Source organism: Tetrao urogallus, assembly GCF_951394365.1.
Source record: "Tetrao urogallus genome assembly, chromosome: 4".
NCBI lineage: Eukaryota > Metazoa > Chordata > Aves > Galliformes > Phasianidae > Tetrao > Tetrao urogallus.
The window spans coordinates 53,439,957-53,458,278 of record NC_136817.1 but is presented as its reverse complement, the minus strand read 5'-3'; the positions used below and the strand labels follow the sequence as shown (position 1 = coordinate 53,458,278).

General features: G+C 40.5%; 2 protein-coding genes across 2 annotated transcripts in view; one reads left to right on the top strand and one right to left on the bottom strand.

The window, feature by feature from the left end:
* Positions 1-13,319, bottom strand: part of SEL1L3 (SEL1L family member 3) — a gene marked incomplete at both ends in the record, with an annotated part of 29,236 nt that extends 15,917 nt beyond the window's left edge. The window contains 8 exons of the mRNA XM_079534474.1: positions 205-337; positions 861-993; positions 1,518-1,573; positions 2,455-2,570; positions 3,945-4,066; positions 6,823-6,949; positions 8,804-9,371; positions 13,263-13,319. Coding sequence (XP_079390600.1) covers positions 205-337; positions 861-993; positions 1,518-1,573; positions 2,455-2,570; positions 3,945-4,066; positions 6,823-6,949; positions 8,804-9,371; positions 13,263-13,319 — 1,312 coding nt within the window. The remainder of the gene's footprint in view (positions 1-204; positions 338-860; positions 994-1,517; positions 1,574-2,454; positions 2,571-3,944; positions 4,067-6,822; positions 6,950-8,803; positions 9,372-13,262) is intronic.
* Positions 13,320-13,706: 387 nt separating this feature from the next.
* Positions 13,707-17,111, top strand: SMIM20 (small integral membrane protein 20; the record flags this gene model as incomplete). Its single annotated transcript, XM_079534844.1, has 3 exons — positions 13,707-13,815; positions 15,728-15,784; positions 17,074-17,111. 3 exons carry the CDS (start codon positions 13,707-13,709, stop codon positions 17,109-17,111), a joined length of 204 nt encoding a protein of 67 aa, XP_079390970.1.
* Between the last annotated feature and the right edge of the window lie 1,211 nt (positions 17,112-18,322).

Here is an 18,322-nt window from a genome sequence, read left to right as displayed (position 1 = left end):
ATTCTACTGCATAAAAGCCTTTGCAGGAACAAAAACTGTTTTGGCAACCAGTAAGACTGAACTCTTCAAACTGACTTTTTTCTTGTTATGTATGGCTGGATTTAAGTATACTTCTGATAATCATTAGCCAGGATGGGATAAAAGGAAAGGCAACAGGTCTCCAAAAATGAGTTGAAAACTCATATCCCACAGGTTAATACTTACAAGCTCTTTGTGATAGTTGGGCTTTCCTTACAATGTGACTGTACTCATAAACTATATCTTGAATGTCCATACATCTCTCGTAGTAGTGTTCAATTTGTTCCACTGTTTCTTTGTCATGCAGAGGGTTAGAAATCTAGAAAAATACACATAACACCTATATTACCTGTTGTTTGTTGTCTGCACTTTGTAATAAGCAAGCGTTCTAGGCAAATAATGAAAGGAAAGAGATTATTTACTACAACCAGCTTATTTGGCGCATCATGTTAATGTGCCAAACAATATGATGCCAGCCATGACAAGACTACGATTTCAAACAGTCAGCATAATTCACAGATTAATTTGAAAAACTGATGAAACACGAATGGTGTTTACCAGCAACTTCAACAAAATCGCAGATTATCAAATGTGTCCTGTACCTTCAATTACTCTAGAAAACTGAGCAACACTTAAACTGTATTTAAATAAGGACTTAATTTGAGGAATATTGCTTTACGTACTTGTTTTGAGAAGTCTTATCCTCTAACATTTGAAATACTAACATTGCAAGACGTGACATGAAATGATCATATACTGCTTACATGTTCCCAAGTTCCATTACGTTTCATATTGCTGGCTGCTAATATTTAAATGTTTGCCCAAATACTGCTTCTGTTTACCTGGTCTGTTTCCAAGACATTAAGACGATAGTACTTCACAGGTCCAAAGAATGCTTCAATACCATTTACATATCCACTGCCTCCAAGGACAAAATATCCAGCAGTGTCATCGCAGTAGAAATCTTCCCTGAAACTTGAAAACACAAGAGATGCGAGCTGGTTATCCAAGAGGTATTATGAAAGGGGGGAAAAAAAATCTCAATTTCAGTGTCCAACATGATCCAGTTTTTTAGAATCAAGGATAAATAAGAATATTTTAGACAGCAGGATTTCTACCAAAGCAAAGCAGATAACAATTGCCCAGGTGAAATTCTAGCTGCCTCATGCAACAGCAAAACTTCCTTTGACTTCGTTAGCAAGGCTAAGACTTCATCTGACGACTAATTCCAATACTACTGATTTTTTTTTTTTTCATTCAGTTTCTAGCACAGAGATCAGACCACAGCACTACAGTGTACAGCACATTACCTCAAACTGGCTCATGGCAAAATTACCAAGTTACTCAGATCATTCTCAGTGTAAGTATAGTGATGCAAACTGGTTTAGAAAAAGATAACGAATTCTGAACATCTGGCATCTTGGTTATGAACTTGTTGTCCTCCAGTTTTCCGTATCTGAATACATATATTACTTGGCAGAAGGGAAAAGACTGCTTACATAAAAGACTGGTGATGTTGTCTTTTCAAATTCTTCCCAACGCTGCTTACTTCTACCTAGAAGAAAACACAATATTAACTCCAATAGACTAAATATTGCAAGGAATCTTCAATACACAGTTCACAAGATTACAACTGCAGATGTCTTGCGTGTCCTCTGCATCATTGTCACGTATCTGATTTGTGTTGGGAAAGTTCAGTGGAAAGCACTGACAGTGGTCTGTGGTGGCCAATCACAAGAGGAAAAAAATAGCACAGATATTACCTACTTCAGCTATTTAATTTCTATCTTAACTATGACATGCCTATACTTCACTGAAGCATTTACTCTTCCAAAGTGTGAAAGTATGTTTTGCTTTCATACAGTAGAGAAATGAAGAGAATATTCATCTCCTCAAGAAGTTGTAGCTTAAAGTTAAAAATGGCCAAAAAGTTAATGAATCTAGGAATTAGATGCCTGAAAAGGAAGACAAATTTTCATATATGTTGCTATTTTAAAAAGTTGTCTAAGGACACACAAAACAACTTGCAAAACTTCATCAAGTGCTGAATGGATTCATCTTCCAGTGCTCTTAAAGTAAGACTCTCAATTTCTTGATGCCTCAATCTCCCATTCTTCTGTAACTTAAATATTTTGTCTATGATCCTGTTGTATTAAACATGTGAAAGTGAAGTAACTAAATAAGGAGATTTCTGTGCACCTCTGGAGTATCAGAGCATTAAAAAAACTCACTAAAGGAAGATGTGTAAATGGAATTGAACTGAACCATAGTTGTATCTGTCCCAAGAATGACTCTAAGTACTGAAATATTTTTAAGTTTGGTTATACTTCCTTCTGTAAGAGTACTCAGCTGAGTGATATGTTCAGGAATTTGTCAGAGGCATAATCAAATCAGAAGACTCTCAGTCTTGATCCGGTAATTTAGTCAGACGCATACCTGTCCACCCTTGAAAGAGAGATCCAGTCGAAACCACTGCTTCAGAGGAAGACTGAAGCTTGTTTTTACTGCAAGGTCATCTCCTCTAATGAGGTGCATCTGAACATGCACATAACCTGACAGAATAACAAAGGAGAAAAATACACTAAACATTACAAAAACATCAATATTAAGAGTAGATTTCCTTATATCCTTATATTTCATCTGTACTCTTTGTCAGCAACAAAAATCTGGAGACTCGCTATGCCATATGTGAGCTCTAACAGGGAAACATGCTCTCAAGTGCTAATGCACAGGCTGCTACATGAAACCACCGAATCAAAAACAACTTGTCTGGGGAATAAGGATATTAAATGTGTCAAACAGGAAGGACAGGAAGTTGATCTCAAAATGCTATACATAATTTTGAACAGCGCAGGGGGACATGAATATCTGTTCAGTGTTCAACTATTAGCACATGAGAATGTAATTACTGACCAGGTACAAGATGACTCCAGACCCCATTACCTGGACTTGCAGAAGCTAAGCTCATAGTCTGAACTCATAAGAACAAAATAGACTAAGATACCTAATAAGATAACCTAAAAGTAGGCCTTAGAACTCTCAAAGCAAGTCCCTTATTGAGGAAGTAGCTTCCAGTGGAGCTGTCACTTCTGTTTTCTCCTCAGAGGAAAGTATTCTGTTTGTAATGGAAATACAATGAATAATGGAAAATTTACCACAGTGCTATATCAACTATTCTAATGATTTATTATTTAAATTGGTAATGAGACAGAGAAAATAGAAATAGCAAAAATAGCTGGGAGGAAGACATTAGTTGTGAAACCTGCACCTGTTATGAGAAAGCCCATGGTGCACTCTTAACTTTTTCCTCTTTGAGACTGCCAGTGAGCCCTTATTTGCTGAATTTCTTTCTGTTTCTGAGATAGAAGAGCTGCCTTCTGGCAGGGAAGTTCTTTGATTGTAACTATTGCTAAGATAAGCATTACCTCTGAACCTTTATTTGGATTAGGGAAATAGACCTACCTTGAACATCACAACATATGCAAGAACTTGAATTATTTGAACTTCTGAGGTTATTCCAAATTTTCAAAAAATTTTATGTAGTATGTATTTAAGAATTGAGAGCAATATTAAAGTAATATGTCAATAACAATAATTAAGGTTGTTTACCAAAATAAGACTTTAATCACAATGCTTTTTCCTAATCTGCAAGGCCCAGTGCTTCCTCCTGGCAATGCAGATATGCAGACATTTTCCAAGTTATCCAAGACCAGACCAGATGCTATGCAACTGTTTTTCAGTTTTGCTCTACTTATTTAGCAGTTACCTTTCTTTTCAGATGCAATAGTTTAAAAAAAAAAAAAAAAAAATAAAAATTTTTCAAGATCAATTTCACAAAATAAGTTATTTGTTATTCCTGTGTATAGACACAGACCTATAAAAGCTGCATTAAATCCTTTCTGAAAATAATTAACGAAATCCCTTACCTTCCTCATTTAGAAATATAGCAGGAGTACTATACATCTCTTTTGGATCAATAAAATAGAGTATACCACACAGATCCTTTTCACAGTGATGCAATAAGTATAGCCAGATTGAAACAGTGAACCTGCACAAGGGAAAGCAAACAAGAAATCCACTCCTGATGAGAAATCTCTTTATGTAAATTCAAAAGCACGGATTTCACCTTCATTTAGCAAACTGTTTCACACTTGTAGTCTTTGGAATGCATTCTATGCAGTAAAAACCTTCAAACTACCTCTGTTTAAGATTTTCTAGCTATGATCTGCTTATAATTATGCACTTCTGTGGCACTAATATGAGAGTAAAGTTAAAGAAGCATGATTTGAATCAGTTCCACAATGGTGGATCAGAACCCACATCACTAAGGAACTGAAAAAGCAGCTGAGACAACCTGGAGCCACCTTCCCACGTGCAGACTGTACAAAATCTCCCCATGCATGTTTTTGTAGTCTTGATTGTGGAAGCCAGTAAAAACTAAGTTGTGTCTTCTGTACTAAATACCAGCAGTGAAAATGTGCTTGGGAAGAGCAGGTGAAATAGAATTTGTAACCTCTGGGTAGTACAAATAGGTATGAATACCTGTCATGGAGGTTATCAAAGGATAAATAAAGGTGGAGTGTGTTCAAACCATTGAGCAGTGGGAGAAAGAGGGGGGGGGGGAAAACAAAAACCCTCAACTTTATGTATTGAGTAATTTTTGTACACAGCCAGAATGGTTTGACCAGCTCTGATGACATTACAAAGGAGATTTGCTGAAGAACTAAAATCAGAATTCATGCCACTGCATGATGTGACTAAACTAAAACTGCTTCTGTCCTATTGACAAGAACCTGGCACTTATTTCTGTAACAACAAAGTCAGATCAATGCTGAATGCCTTTGAAAATCAAACCTCTAATGTACAACCCAGCAAAGCATGAACAATTACAATCTTTGACAACGTTTTCCTACTGGCTTGTAGAAGGAGGTATTAATTGCATTTTGTGTGTTTAAGAAAAAATATTTGTTTGTTGGTCAGCTTGCCTTATATTTCTGGAGAGAAGTTGCTAAACATAGAGCACCTTGTATCTCTTCCTTAACTAAACCACTGTAGGTCTGAAAGTGTAATAGCTGCTCTGATGTTAAAAATAAAAAATGTAGAAGTGATGCAGTTTTCCCTAATACAGTCTACACCTTAAATAGCTAGCAAGGTCATACTCTCCACAGATGGAACACAGGTGAAATAGAGGTGTTTGTAATCCACAATCACTTGTAAATAAGTTATTATGATCTGCAGGCAAACACTGTGCTTCCAGCAATACTGTTTGTTTGTACATTGTTCTTTCCACCTTTCATCTCTGGCAATATAGCAAGCTTAAATTCTGCACTCTTTATTTGCTCCCTGACTGCCAGTCATACCCCATCTGGACAAATTTCCTGGGACACAGTTGGGAACAATGCTGACACATTTTGCTTTCTCTGTTCCTATGGAATGCCAGGTAGAGTCAGTAGTCCCTCAGATTCCCAGCCTATCCCTACAGCAGGCTGTCTGCTGGTAGCTGCCCTGAATGATAGTTGCCTACTCTGCTAAAAGATAAAGGCAAATCTCTATTGGAAAGCTTTTTCATTCAACGAAATCCTTGATGAAAGTCAACTGAGAAACCTGTTCGATTAATCTTTTCAGTTGTCTTTTGATGTGGTGGGGAGCCACCATTCACATACAAGCAGCTAAAGGAAAAATCTTTTCCACTTCTTAACAGAGCTACCCACAGATGTCATGCAACTGCAACACACAGGCAATACTTCATGCTAGTACTGAAAAGACAACCTGAAGGAAAGAGCAGGTGGAACGGTGTGGAGCAGGTACAGAGCTGCTTAAATTTAAGCTGTGTTTTGTCAACCAGAGCTTCAGCACCTCTGTACCAGAAGCAAGTGCATGTCTGAGTAAAGAGCAGCAGACAGTGCAAACTAGGCTGTCGCACATCCTAAAGATAAAAACTGCACTGAACTAAGTTATGGTTTGTGGGCTGCTAATCTGTACAGAACCTGCACTCGTCGGTTACTCTTCTTTGGCTCTCACTGCTCACAGACCAAACACAAACAAGCAGGCAAGTTCAAGTTGCTGTGATCATGTCCTGTTTCTGTGGTAGTGTTTCTGGGTTAACAGCATCTGGTGGAAATGAGATATGTATGCACATGTACGTACACACATTTTGTCTGAAGTAGCAAAATATGGCTGGAGAGTTGTGGGAAGGGGAAGAGGAGCACAGAAAGATGCTAGTGTGATTCCTCTGTAACTGAATAGTGTGTCTGACTTGGAGAGTTTACATAGGGATGGTGGAAGGGAATAGCATAAGTTCAAGCTGGATGACTCAACTAGGCAAGAGACTATCGTTAAGAGCTTGTCAGGCTGCAAACTAGTGTGAATTTATACGGAAAAAAAGATGTTATACGCTGTCTGTCCTGTAGGAAACAGTACTCTGCAAATGGTGTTTGAAATACAGATCATTCTGTAACATAGAAAACCTCAGGAGAGGCAGTCACAAGGCGGCTGTGTGATCACAACAGTATGTAACAGCTAACCCACCCTCCTAGTGGTACCAAACCAGCTTAGTTACATCTACAGTATATCTCTCATGGTATGTCTTACAGTAAGTATGCCTCTTAGGCTCAGCTTAACTCCCCACAAAACTGCAATCAAAGAACAGAAGGAACTGCTAACTAATTTGAACCTTTTCTCAAAGTATCAGGTGGTATTTCTTTAATTATGAACCAAGCTTAAGAACTGAAGTGTACATATAAGCATATTCTATAGCCTACAAGAATCAATTACAGTGCATTTCAGCTATTTGCCTATACTTACATTGGATAATCAATCTGATGTTGTCTGACTGTTTCAAGTTCTCTGTTTTCAAATCGTTCAAATCTCTTCACAATTCCTGTCTTCTCCCCACTGGAAGCATATATGAAGTTGAGAATCTGAACACCATCTGCAAAAATACAGATTTCCTTAATCTGCCAGAAAACAACCATTGTTAACTGAGTAATTAATTAGCTCACACTTGTATAGTCAAATATTTGAAACACATAATTGATTAAAAATTGCAAACTTCCAGTAAGTTCTGAAGCACAAGTTCATTTGCTGATATTAAATGCATTAGTCTTGGAGTGAATAACTCACAGGAAAGTGAAATGGAATCTATTTCCAGCTGCTGCTGGAAGCAGGGAAAACACTCTAAGGTACTTAGATTTGAAGCACGAGCTAGCTTAAACAAAAGTTAGTACGGAGGAAAATCTTAATTTATGTTATGTGTTTAAAATCTCATTCTACCTTTGGTTATGCCAGCGTGAGATTAATCCACAGCTCCTCAGCTTACTCTCCAGTTAAAGTGCATGTATGGATAGATACCAATTCTGTTCTTAACTGATACACACAATCTAGTAATAAATCTAACTGATAATGCTGCCTCGATAAGAAACAGAAGACATTAACAGTTCTTCCATGGCATATTCTTTTCTAAAATTGAGCAATTTGTCACAAGTTCATTTTTAAAAATTAATGGCTTTTGTTGTACTAAGTGTTCTCATCTATAATGTAATTAGATAATGCATTAAGATGTTTACACTGTTGTCAGAGATCACATGCTCAGACTCCAAGAAGTAGCTCAGAAAGTCTCTGGAGGCGAGAACTACTTTGCTTCCTGGTTCTTCTCAATGCATTCACATGTCAATGTAGCAAAAACAAATGATAAAAATGCTTTTACAGGTTTTGCTAGGAGAGAACTCTTTAGAAGCTAATAACCTTTTTGCTTTTAGATTGTACTATGAATATGTACTGAGGACAAAGGCAACTGGAAGTGGACGTAAGCCTAGAAATAGGCAGATGAGAAAAAATAAAATAAAAAAATAATCAGGAGAACTCCAACAAAACCTAGAAGGTAAAGTTGGGAGTTTCAAGAATTCATGTAATTGGGTAGGACTTTTTATTTACATATATAAATACTTCCATCTATCAACTTAGCCCAAAATAAAATTCTTCTTGCTAAACAACAGGGTATACCAGATATAAAATTTATTTTTACACTATCTCTGAAGTTTAATATTCTGTTAGTAAATAGTAACCAATATAATTCTTATTTAGCAGATGATAGTTATTTTTTCTTTTTATTTGTGTGGATCTATGAGTACACTTGAAGAGAAATGAGAATTAAAATGTTCAAATATAACATATTTAGTTTATAAACACTAGAACAAATGTTGGAAAACTAGCACTGTTGAAAAACAAAATTTATTTTAAAACTTTTATTTTAAACCCATTCGTTTTATCAACACTCCTTGACCATGAAGGAAAAAAAAAAAAAAAAAAAAAAAAAAGTACTGCAACATTTCTTGCACTATGAAGTCTTAAAAACTTGTTTTTGAGCATATGGTCATTACCTCAAGCAGAGGAGAAGCAGACTACCTGCATGAGAATTATGTATGCAGGAAGTTAAAATAATACAATCACAGACTCTCTTTGAAAATAAAGTTTGAAGATGAGGGAATGATGTCCAGTGACCTATGTGAGTTCTAAATACAATTTTGTGAATATGCTCAGAAAATAAAAGGCAGTGCCACTGTGCTGAAACAAGCCAACTTTGAAAGACATGATGATTTTTGTCATTTGAAGCTCTGATCTCGCACTTATTAATTTTACACTCAACAGTGTGGGTCAAATAAATTGTACTACCCAACTTTTACTACAGCTACATATCTTTTAACATCTTACAACATTTTCTGATGTTCTTTTGGTCCTATTAGTCCACTTGGAAACAAACAACAACAAAAATGGACATAACACATACCGCTTTCATGAGGGCACTGAGGTATCTTGTTTGCCTGAAGCATCCACAAATAGTCAGCACCCCACTGAAGACAGACTTTGTGATCTTTATATGGGCGTTCAAAAGGTGGAACTGCTTCTAAAAAAGTGTAATTCTTGGCAACTGCCTCCTGGTAGCTTTCATTCTGCTCAACATCGTAGCTGCTAACTGATTGGTGACTAATCCATGCATATAATATCACACTGTGCACTATTATTGAGTTTCTGATGATGTAATCATCTCTGTAAACCATGATGCTTGGAAATTTCAAATGTATTTGTCGGGTTTGACGAACATCAATATTCTTCTCATCCTTCCACCTTCTTCTGTATACTGGTACACCAGTCCTGAACTCTGAGGAAGCTACTGCTTCCAAATTAATTATACAAGGCTTAGAACATAAATATTGAACATAAACCTCAGAACTGTTAAGGACTTTCTTATCCAAAACATTTAAATGAATGAAGTCCACAGAATCCATCTTTTTTCCAAACTGCGGTGTAACTGCTGTTATCCGTACTGTCTCCTTTCCAAAAGATGGCACAAAATTCTGTAAATAAAGAAACACAATAAAACAATGATGTTAACCAGAGAACCAAATTTACACAATTACTAATACACATCAACCAATAGCAGATGGTTTATAGACAGTACTCGGACTCCAAACCACAGGATTCTTTCACACACCAAGTAGCTATGGATTACTGAAAATATACCACCAAGATTTTAATGGCAACAGTTCCCCTATTACTGACTTCTCAAAGCCACATATGCTTCTATGAAACAGTACTTAGAGGGTGTATCCTGCAAGTGGAATCTGGTCCACTAAGATACTGACTTACACGTCATGCTATTTACACATGTTCCTAGGATCAAGCTAAAACAATATCTACAAAAAGGTGTTGGCATTTATTCGTCGTATCACTGTTCATTTGCACTGCCGCAGCCTGATATTTTTATCTTCCTAAAAAGTTAGATCATTTTGTTTCCTGCATGAGAGGTATCTGAAGAGCAGGAATGATCACCAAGGCAGACCACTGTTGTTTCCTGAAAATCAATTCATATTCATAAAGCATTTCATAACTTACTACTCAAATGTTCCTAAGTGAAAGATGGACTTGTAAATCTGAGCAACAAGTCTGGCAGACAGGACTTAGTTTCTGCTCCCTATAGCTATGTACAATATATTCTTCAGGAGTTCTTGGACATGCACAAGGATTATCCTCCATGCTGAAGTTCTTGTCTCTGAAGCTTCTGACTGCTTTTTTTCTTTCTGCTCAGCAGCCAGCAACTGGCTTGATGTGCTGCCAGGGATACTGAAGATTACTGAGCCTGGGGAGCCACCACCATCATTGTGCTTCTGCCAGATTCCCTGATCTGCATAAAACGTTCCAAACTGTCACTATGGACTACCAGGGAAGCTGGTCGTTAAGGTTATTCAAAATGAGAAGCTCTATTTTCAGTGTCTTTTGATTTTGTGAAGCTTAAATAGAGTGAACTGAAATAGCTTGGATAGCTACTTCACGCTGATGACTTTTTCACTGCAATTCTCAAAATATTTAAAAACTTGAACCAAGTACTTTGTACATTTCTATATACCAGATGTATGTGCTGTTAACCTGAAGGAAAAGACCTCACTCCTGTGCCAAGATGGGGATCAGTAAATAAAATGAATAGTTCTCCTTTTTATATCTTAAGAATACATTAACAGTCCTTGAAAGCTACTCTGAGAACAAATATTTGCCCGCTTAACTTAAAAAGCTGTAACTATCAGGAAAAGCTTACCTGTACTCCCCTCCTCGTTCCTATTTTAGATTTAACTGTGTGACCAAACTTTTACCCTTTATTTAAAGCAGAAAGAAAAGCGAGGGAATTTTTGAATGAAGAAGGTGAGTATTGCTGCTAGCAGCTGGTAACTCCAGATAACCAGATTTATTCACAGGCTATAGATCTTTCTGTACTTGTTACTCAAACTGCTTTCTACAAGAACAGCCAAGAGTTCCTTACTTCCTTGTGTCCAGCATGAGAGGCAGGAAACCAAATGTTCAGTGATGCTGCACAAACACATGGAAACCCCAAGATACTTACACAAGGTATTTATTTTGGACAAATAAAAATGCAAACCACACCACCATGCCAGGATCTAGGCTTTTTACAATAGGCTGTGTCTTCACAGTAACAGCCTTCCTCTCCCTCTGTCTTGTTTCCCATTCTATAAAATGGATAAAATTATATTGAAACTAAATCACCATTTCAATCATTAGTGGCAAAGGACAGCAGAAATACCCATGAATCTAACAAATCTATCTGCAGGCAGTGCTTAAATGATGTGTATTAAGAAGGATTTACTGAAGGGGATAAAAGAGAATGACCAGTAGGAGGCTGGTGTCTATTGGAAAACTGACCACCGCATCCTGCAATAACATACAAGCAGAAATACTGATACAAAAGCTGACAAAAACTTTATTACTAATTCTAATATCTTTTAAATATACGATTATATGTTTCCTTATTTGGTTCTAGTTACCTCTACATAGCACACGCAATGGCATCCACAAATTATGCTACTTGATCTATACTATCTATACTCTACTTGATCAATACCACTCATATTTATCAAACAATTTTTGGACCTTGCGAGAAACAGTACTGGAAAACAGCTTAATCTGTATGATATATCAGAATCTTCCCTGTGACATGGCCCCCAGATTATAGAAGTAAGACTGTATGTTTATCACAGTACGCTGAAGTACACCGGGTAGACAGTACGAAGCATCACATTACTGCTGCTTTTCATATATATCTATTTACAGCCCATATGTACACAGCCAGCCCTCACTTCGCAAGGGTTTATCCAACACAGAGACACAGGATTTGGCTCCCAGCAGACACTGCCTGGGTCTGGCAGTTTTCATTAGCAAAGACACAGCAGTATGTGAACGCAGCCATCTGGCTTCCAACAGAAGCCCAATTCTGGCAGAAACAACGCTACTTTTTGTGGTGCGTATGTGCCAAGGCAGCAAGCACTGCAACCCACAGCCGGCTCTTGCAGAATAAGCTCCATGATGCTCCTAGAGCACCAAGGCATGACATAGTGTGACCGCTGATGTGCAGATCAACCTCAGCTGTGTGTCTTCCCTCATCACCTGTTCTGCAAAACAGCTCCCACAGCTTTACTCCTGAACATTTTCTCATTGGTGTCTGATATACTGACTGAGACATGTTTGGGTCTGCTGCTGCATCACATCTGCTGAACTCAGGATGCTCATCTAGGCAGGGGGGCAGCACAAAGCCATCCCCCACTGATGCAGCTATGACAGAGACCAGGGACAGTGCAGTCTCCCAAATCACAGCCTAGTGTTTGTTCCCACCTGGCTGTCTTCCTGCATTGCTTTCTGGGCATTGTACGGTGCATCTGCTAAATGAGTACCTCTGCTCTGTAGTAGGTCCCAGGTCTTTCCTCAGCATTACCTCAGACAGTGTGGAGTATATTGTGCATAATCTCTGCCTACAGGGAGCTGAGATGAAAGGATTACAAAACGAGTGTGATTATGAGATTTAAATACAACATTTTCCCTGTGCAGTAAACAGGACAGCTACAGCAGATCAAAAATGTACTGTAGGACAGGCAGAGTTCAATGAGGAAGGCACAGAGGCTTCACTGTGTGGGGCACCTTAATCACAAAGGCTGTACAGGTTCTGCTCTTGGATCTTCTCCTGAAACCCATTGAACCTGAGGGCACTAGCCCATGCCATCACACCAGATGTCAGGACAGAATCACAGCCATTAGTAGGAAAGTGAATATTTCAGTGGTGAAATACTATAGAAAAGGCTCGGAATCGTGCTTTGCTTAGCTGGAATAAGACCTCAGCAGGAACAGGGCTCAACCCTGCAGAAATCCCCTGCATGATCCTACGGGACCGGGCCTGTTTGCTCAGAGCCTGGGGACAACCACAGCCCTGTACCTGGCTGGAATCGCCACGTCATGCTGATTTTTAAGCTGTGCGGAAAGGAGACACACCAGAGCAGGTGCTGCTCTGCTCCCCGTCCGCATCAGCGTCCCATACACGTACGGTCCCATACACGTACGGGGACTCTAACTGGAGTCTGTGTTCAGCACAGTAGAAGAGGAACGAACTGCACTTAGCAGATGCCTTTAGAAGGCAGTGTTTCCCTTCAGGCGTTACAGTGGCCACACAGGCATCTGACAGCGGAACCCCCATTCCCTGCAGCCCAAGAAGCCCAGCTCAGTGCCACCTGCCACACAGAGCGCGTTACCGGCCCGGCCCGACCCGGCCCGCCCCGCGGGGCTGCATTCCCCGATCGCCGCGCACACGCTTCCAGTGCCCGGGGTTTGGGCCGCGGCCGCCCGACGCCCTCCCGGCGGGCCGGGCCGCCCGAGCTCGGGGAGCCGCGGCAGGTGCGGGGTCCGCCACTCACCATCAGGAAGAGGAGGAGGAGAGGAGGGACGCTGAGGGGCTCGGCCGGGGGCCGCATGCTGCCGCGGCGGCTCAGGAGGCGGCGGCGCCCCGCGGCGTGGCGCTGCCCGCTGCTGCCCGGCCCGGCCGGCCCCGCCGACACGGATGCGGCAGATCCGGCTTCCTGGAGGAGGGGCTCGCGCAGCGCAGCGCAGCGCCGCGCCCCGAGCGGCCGCCGCAGGTGCGGAGAAGAGGGCGCGGCTGGGTCGGGGCGGCATCCGGCCGCGGAGGGGCCGAGCAGCTTCAGAGCGGACGGAGCGCCGGCGCTCGGCAGGAAGTGCCCGTCCCGGAGCCGCCGTTGCGCCTGCGGAGCTCGGCGGCGCCACGCCGCCCTCCCCGTTCCGTCTCGCCCGGAAGCGGCGACCGCGGAGCTTCCGTCCCGGACGCGGGGCGTCTCTCAGCCGCCATGGCCGGGCTGTCGCGTACGCTTGGCATCTTCGGCTGCTTCGTGGCCGTGGTGGGGGCCGCCTTCTACCCCATCTACTTCCGGCCGCTGCTGCTGCCCGAGGAATACAGTGAGTGCCCGGGGCGGGGCGGGGGAGCGGGCAGGGCCGCTGTAAAAACGACGCGAAACTCGGAAATATTTGGTCTCAAGGTGACCCTGCGTCGTTGGCTGGGACGGGGCCGCGCGCAACTCACGCCCCCGTCGTTCTGTGAAGCGTCGTACCGGGAAGACCCAGGATGCCCCGGTAGCGGCGTAGCCCGGAGTCGTGCCCCCGTGCTCCTGTGCCCTTGTGCCTGCCGAGCCGGGCGGCGGAGCGTTTGGGTGTGACGCATCTCAGCGTAAGTGCAGACGGGCCGCTGCCGCAAAGGTGCACGCGGTTACTCTGAAGAGATTTCTAGGAAGAAAAACAAAATGGCAACGAAGTTATTGATCGCCTCAGAGGGACTTTAGCCTCGCCTCTATGGAGGAGTAAAATTGAACTTGCAAGCATCCAAAATAATGGAAGGAAGCAATGTCTGTGAAGGTGGAAACTGCCCCGAGCATGATTTTGGTACACACGCAGCGGGCACTTAGCAAACACACATGCTATGCAATACTTGATTCCAGGCTTCGTTTATCACATGTGCCTCCAGTTCTCCTTGGTCCACACCTTTGTTAATTTCCTGTGTGCTTTTCTTGGTGCTTATCAGCTGTATGAGAGCTGCACAAGTGTTCACCTGACTCTTAGATTCCATGGTTGTGGTACTTCACTGGGAATATTAATTTTAACCTTTAGGGTAGGGAGAATTTAATTTTTGGGGTAAGCTGTGTAACAACAGAACTGCTGTAGAAGCTCTTGCCCCTCATTGACTTGAGCTGTGGTGAAACGCTCATTATTTCTGTGTATTAGGAAGCTGGGTCTGAAGTCCCAGTTTTTAAGGGGAAATAGCTTCAAACTAAAAGAGGGGAGACTTAGATTGGGTGTGAGGAAGTAGTTTTTTACAATAAGGGTAGTGAAGCACTGGAACAGTTGCCCAGAAAAGCGGTGGTTGTTCTGCTCCTGGAGGCACTCAGGGTCAGGCTGGATGGGGCTCAGAGCACCCTGATCCAGCTGCAGGCATCCCTGTTCATTGCAGGGGGAGCTGGACTAAATGGCCTTTAAGGGTCTCTTCCAATTCAGACGATTCTATGATTCTAAGTCAGACATCTGGATCATCATCACGTAGTATTCTGCAATAGGGTTTTACTTCTCTGGAGTGATTCTTGACAATGTTTTTTAAAGGCTTAAAAAATTCAGTGGGATGGTCAAGAGGCTGCTACAACCAAGTGCTTTGATGTTCTGCTTCAAAGCACTGTGGTAGTAAAGCACTTAATAGTAAGCAGGGGGAAAAGTGGTGGTGGCGGCGGCAGCATTTATTAGGGTAAAATGATACAAATTTAACCATTTTTCTTCCTGAAAGTGGTTGAATCTTCAAAAACATTTGTATATAATTATGCTATAATTGATAGTTCATTGTCTCATATTGAACAAACCTGGAATAAGCCCACTGTGTGGAAAATATGCCCCTAATATTTAGTTTCAAAAAATTTACAAGCAGTGGTTTTATAGATGCATGAAATCTCCCTGGAACAACAGTTTCCAGAACACGAAGATGGAGATCACCAATTCTGGAATGAATAAATCCTCTGAGTAGTTTTATGTTGAGCATGTGAGGATTATCTCCCTAAAGTAGTGCTCCTTCCTTAAGTTAAGGGATCACAACAGGTGTTTTGGCATTGTTTGTAAAAAATAGTCATTACTTTAAGATGGTTATCTCATAGTTGGTTCTGCAAGGTTACAAACTAGCTCTTGGTTTCTCTGTGAAATGTGAATATTACATTTGTGTTGTATACATGCATACTCATCAGGATTTTACTGTATGGGGTTCGGACCTCACTAGGTGAGGTCAAGATGTTTTCTTATTTTCTTTTTCTTAATATTGTTCTTTCTGTTCGTTTTTCAGAGAGAGAACAGTCAATAAACCGAGCTGGTATTGTTCAAGAGAATATCCAGCCTCCAGGTATACTTGATTCATGAGTATAACAGTACTGTACTGTTTTAAAGGTTTTCTTGAACACTTGAGTATTTCTATGGATTTAAGTAACACAGTAAAGATACATGTATTAAAAAAAAAAAAGTCTTACTACGAAAATATTTTCTCAGGCTAATTCTTAACTTAAAATTGTGGACTTAATAAAATCTGTTTTAAATTGAACTATCCAAGAAAGTTTTAGGGATTCTGTTATCTCTTAAATACTTTGCACACAAGAAAATCACTTTTGCTTCAGTTCAGAGTAAACAAACCATGAGTGGTCTGAGCACTAGCTGTAGAAAATAGTTTGCTGCACCTTTGTTTTATTGAATGCTGCTTTACAAGTCAGCTGAAATGCAATTTGTGAGGAATTTTGTCATTACCTTCCAGCCTCGTGGGAGGCAGAAATATGTGGCACTAAAGGAAATTTTGAATGCAGTGCTAATAGCTTTTTGATGCCTGCTGTTACAAGTAGAAGGAATAGGAAAGTGTGAGGGGAATAAAATCGTACTGCTCACTTATATACAATTATACCATAATTGATAATTCATTGTCTCATATAGCAAAACTGGCAAGGTTGAAATTTCTCACTTAGAGTTAAGGAATGCATGTCTTGATGAAACAGGTTGTATTTGAATATGTTAAAGGGTAACTTAACTCTTATTTTTAGAAGAGCCTGACAGCAACAGCAGGGGAATATCCAATAGCATTAGTGCCACATAGTAAGCTATGCATATCAGTGAAATCATCAATGCAGGACTGACTTTCCAAGAAAGCAGTTAAATTTTGAAGAGGAGCAGGCAAGTTATATTGACATAAAAGTCTTGCAAACCTGCCTTTTATTAAACAGTAAAGAAGATTGGGCAGTTTCATTTATCCAAGATGCAGGTACTTGATGACCAGTTCTCCTCAGCATAAGTTTTTCATGTAAATTTAGCTGTTGATGAAAATTCATGAGATCCAGTAGTTGAGTGTGAAATCTAGACAAACTGAAGTGTAAAATAAGATGGGATTCTACATGATTTTTTTCTCAACAATATTGTAATACCTTACATGCTGGTGTGAGGGACTTTTCTGCTATCTGAAGCTTAAGATGAAGATGAGGTTGAATTCCTAAATACTTCTCAAGCTTAAGTAGATTTTTGAGCTCAGTGCAGAAAATGTTATTGAGATTCATTCATAATTTGTTTTTCCACGAGGCTGGAATAGCAGACAAGATTGTTTTCTTCCCAAAACTGTAGTTATGAACTGCTGGTATTTTTGTATTTGTTTTGTAGGGTTGAAAGTATGGTCTGATCCATTTGGAAGAAAGTAACGTTGTCAGCCTGGTGCACTTCAAGGCAGAACTGAAGATGAACTTCTTCAATTATTTCTTCTTACACTGAAGTATGCCTTTGGGCGTCACTTGAGAAGAATTCTGATTATGCTGTGTGGGCACATGAGGAGCAACAAACGCTACTGGTTGGAAAGCCAAGAGGAAAAAACATCCCAGTTTTGGCAGGGTGCTGTGGTACAATGGACAGACTGCTAGGGAGGTGACTGTTTCTCGTGTTTAGAAGTAAAATATTTACTTCCTTGAGAAAAAGGAAGAACAATTATTTTTGTGGTTAACCTGTAAACATTTGGAGAACAAATTATGAATAGAATAAATTATGCAGACCACTGCAGTTTCCTCCCTAGTTTGAAAATTACTTTCTGTGGTTTAATTGTGAAAACATGATAGAAGTTTATACTGAGAAAGAGCAGTGAAGATTTGCTCTCTCTTAGGCAGAATACAACATGGTAAGTGAGAATTTGTGCATTAAAATTTCTTCCTTTCAAACCAACGTGTATTCTACTTTATTTGTTATATATTTTGTGAGCAGGTGTGATGGTTCAACTTGACTGGCTGCCAAGTGCTCACCTAGCCAATCTCTTGTTCCCATTCCTCAGCAGGATGAGGGAGAAGACAAGGTGTAGAAGCTCATGGATTTTGATAGCAACAGGAAGATTGTTTACTGTCTACTACTGTGGGCAAAACAGACATGTCTTTCATGAGTTGCCATGTGGACATTGACTCTGGCGAGGTCCTCTCCGCACACTGCAGGGAAATACCTTCTCTGGTGCCTGCAGCACCTCCTTGTCCTCTTTTTTTCTGCATTTTTACTCCTATTCCTCATTTTTTTTCTCCTAATTCTGCCTGTCTTTTCTTGTTGTTTCTTAAATATATTTTCACAAAGGTGCAACCCATTTGGCTGGTGGGCTGATCTGTGTCCTCTGTGGGTGCATCAGGAGACCAGCTGGGACTGTGTGTGTCATGATGTTGCAGCTTACCTCCCTCCCACAGAAACCTTGACAAGTATACCCAGTAAAGTAGGTTCAGACTGTTGGGGTAGAAAAGCAGGTATTTCAAAAGGTATTTTAAAAGCACCTTTTTGATGAGTGTAATGATCATGAGAACAGCCTAGTAAAGGATTGCTCCTATTTAAAATCCTTACCCTAATTTGCCTTAATTTAATTGGTTAATTAGTGTTCTGAATAAATGGT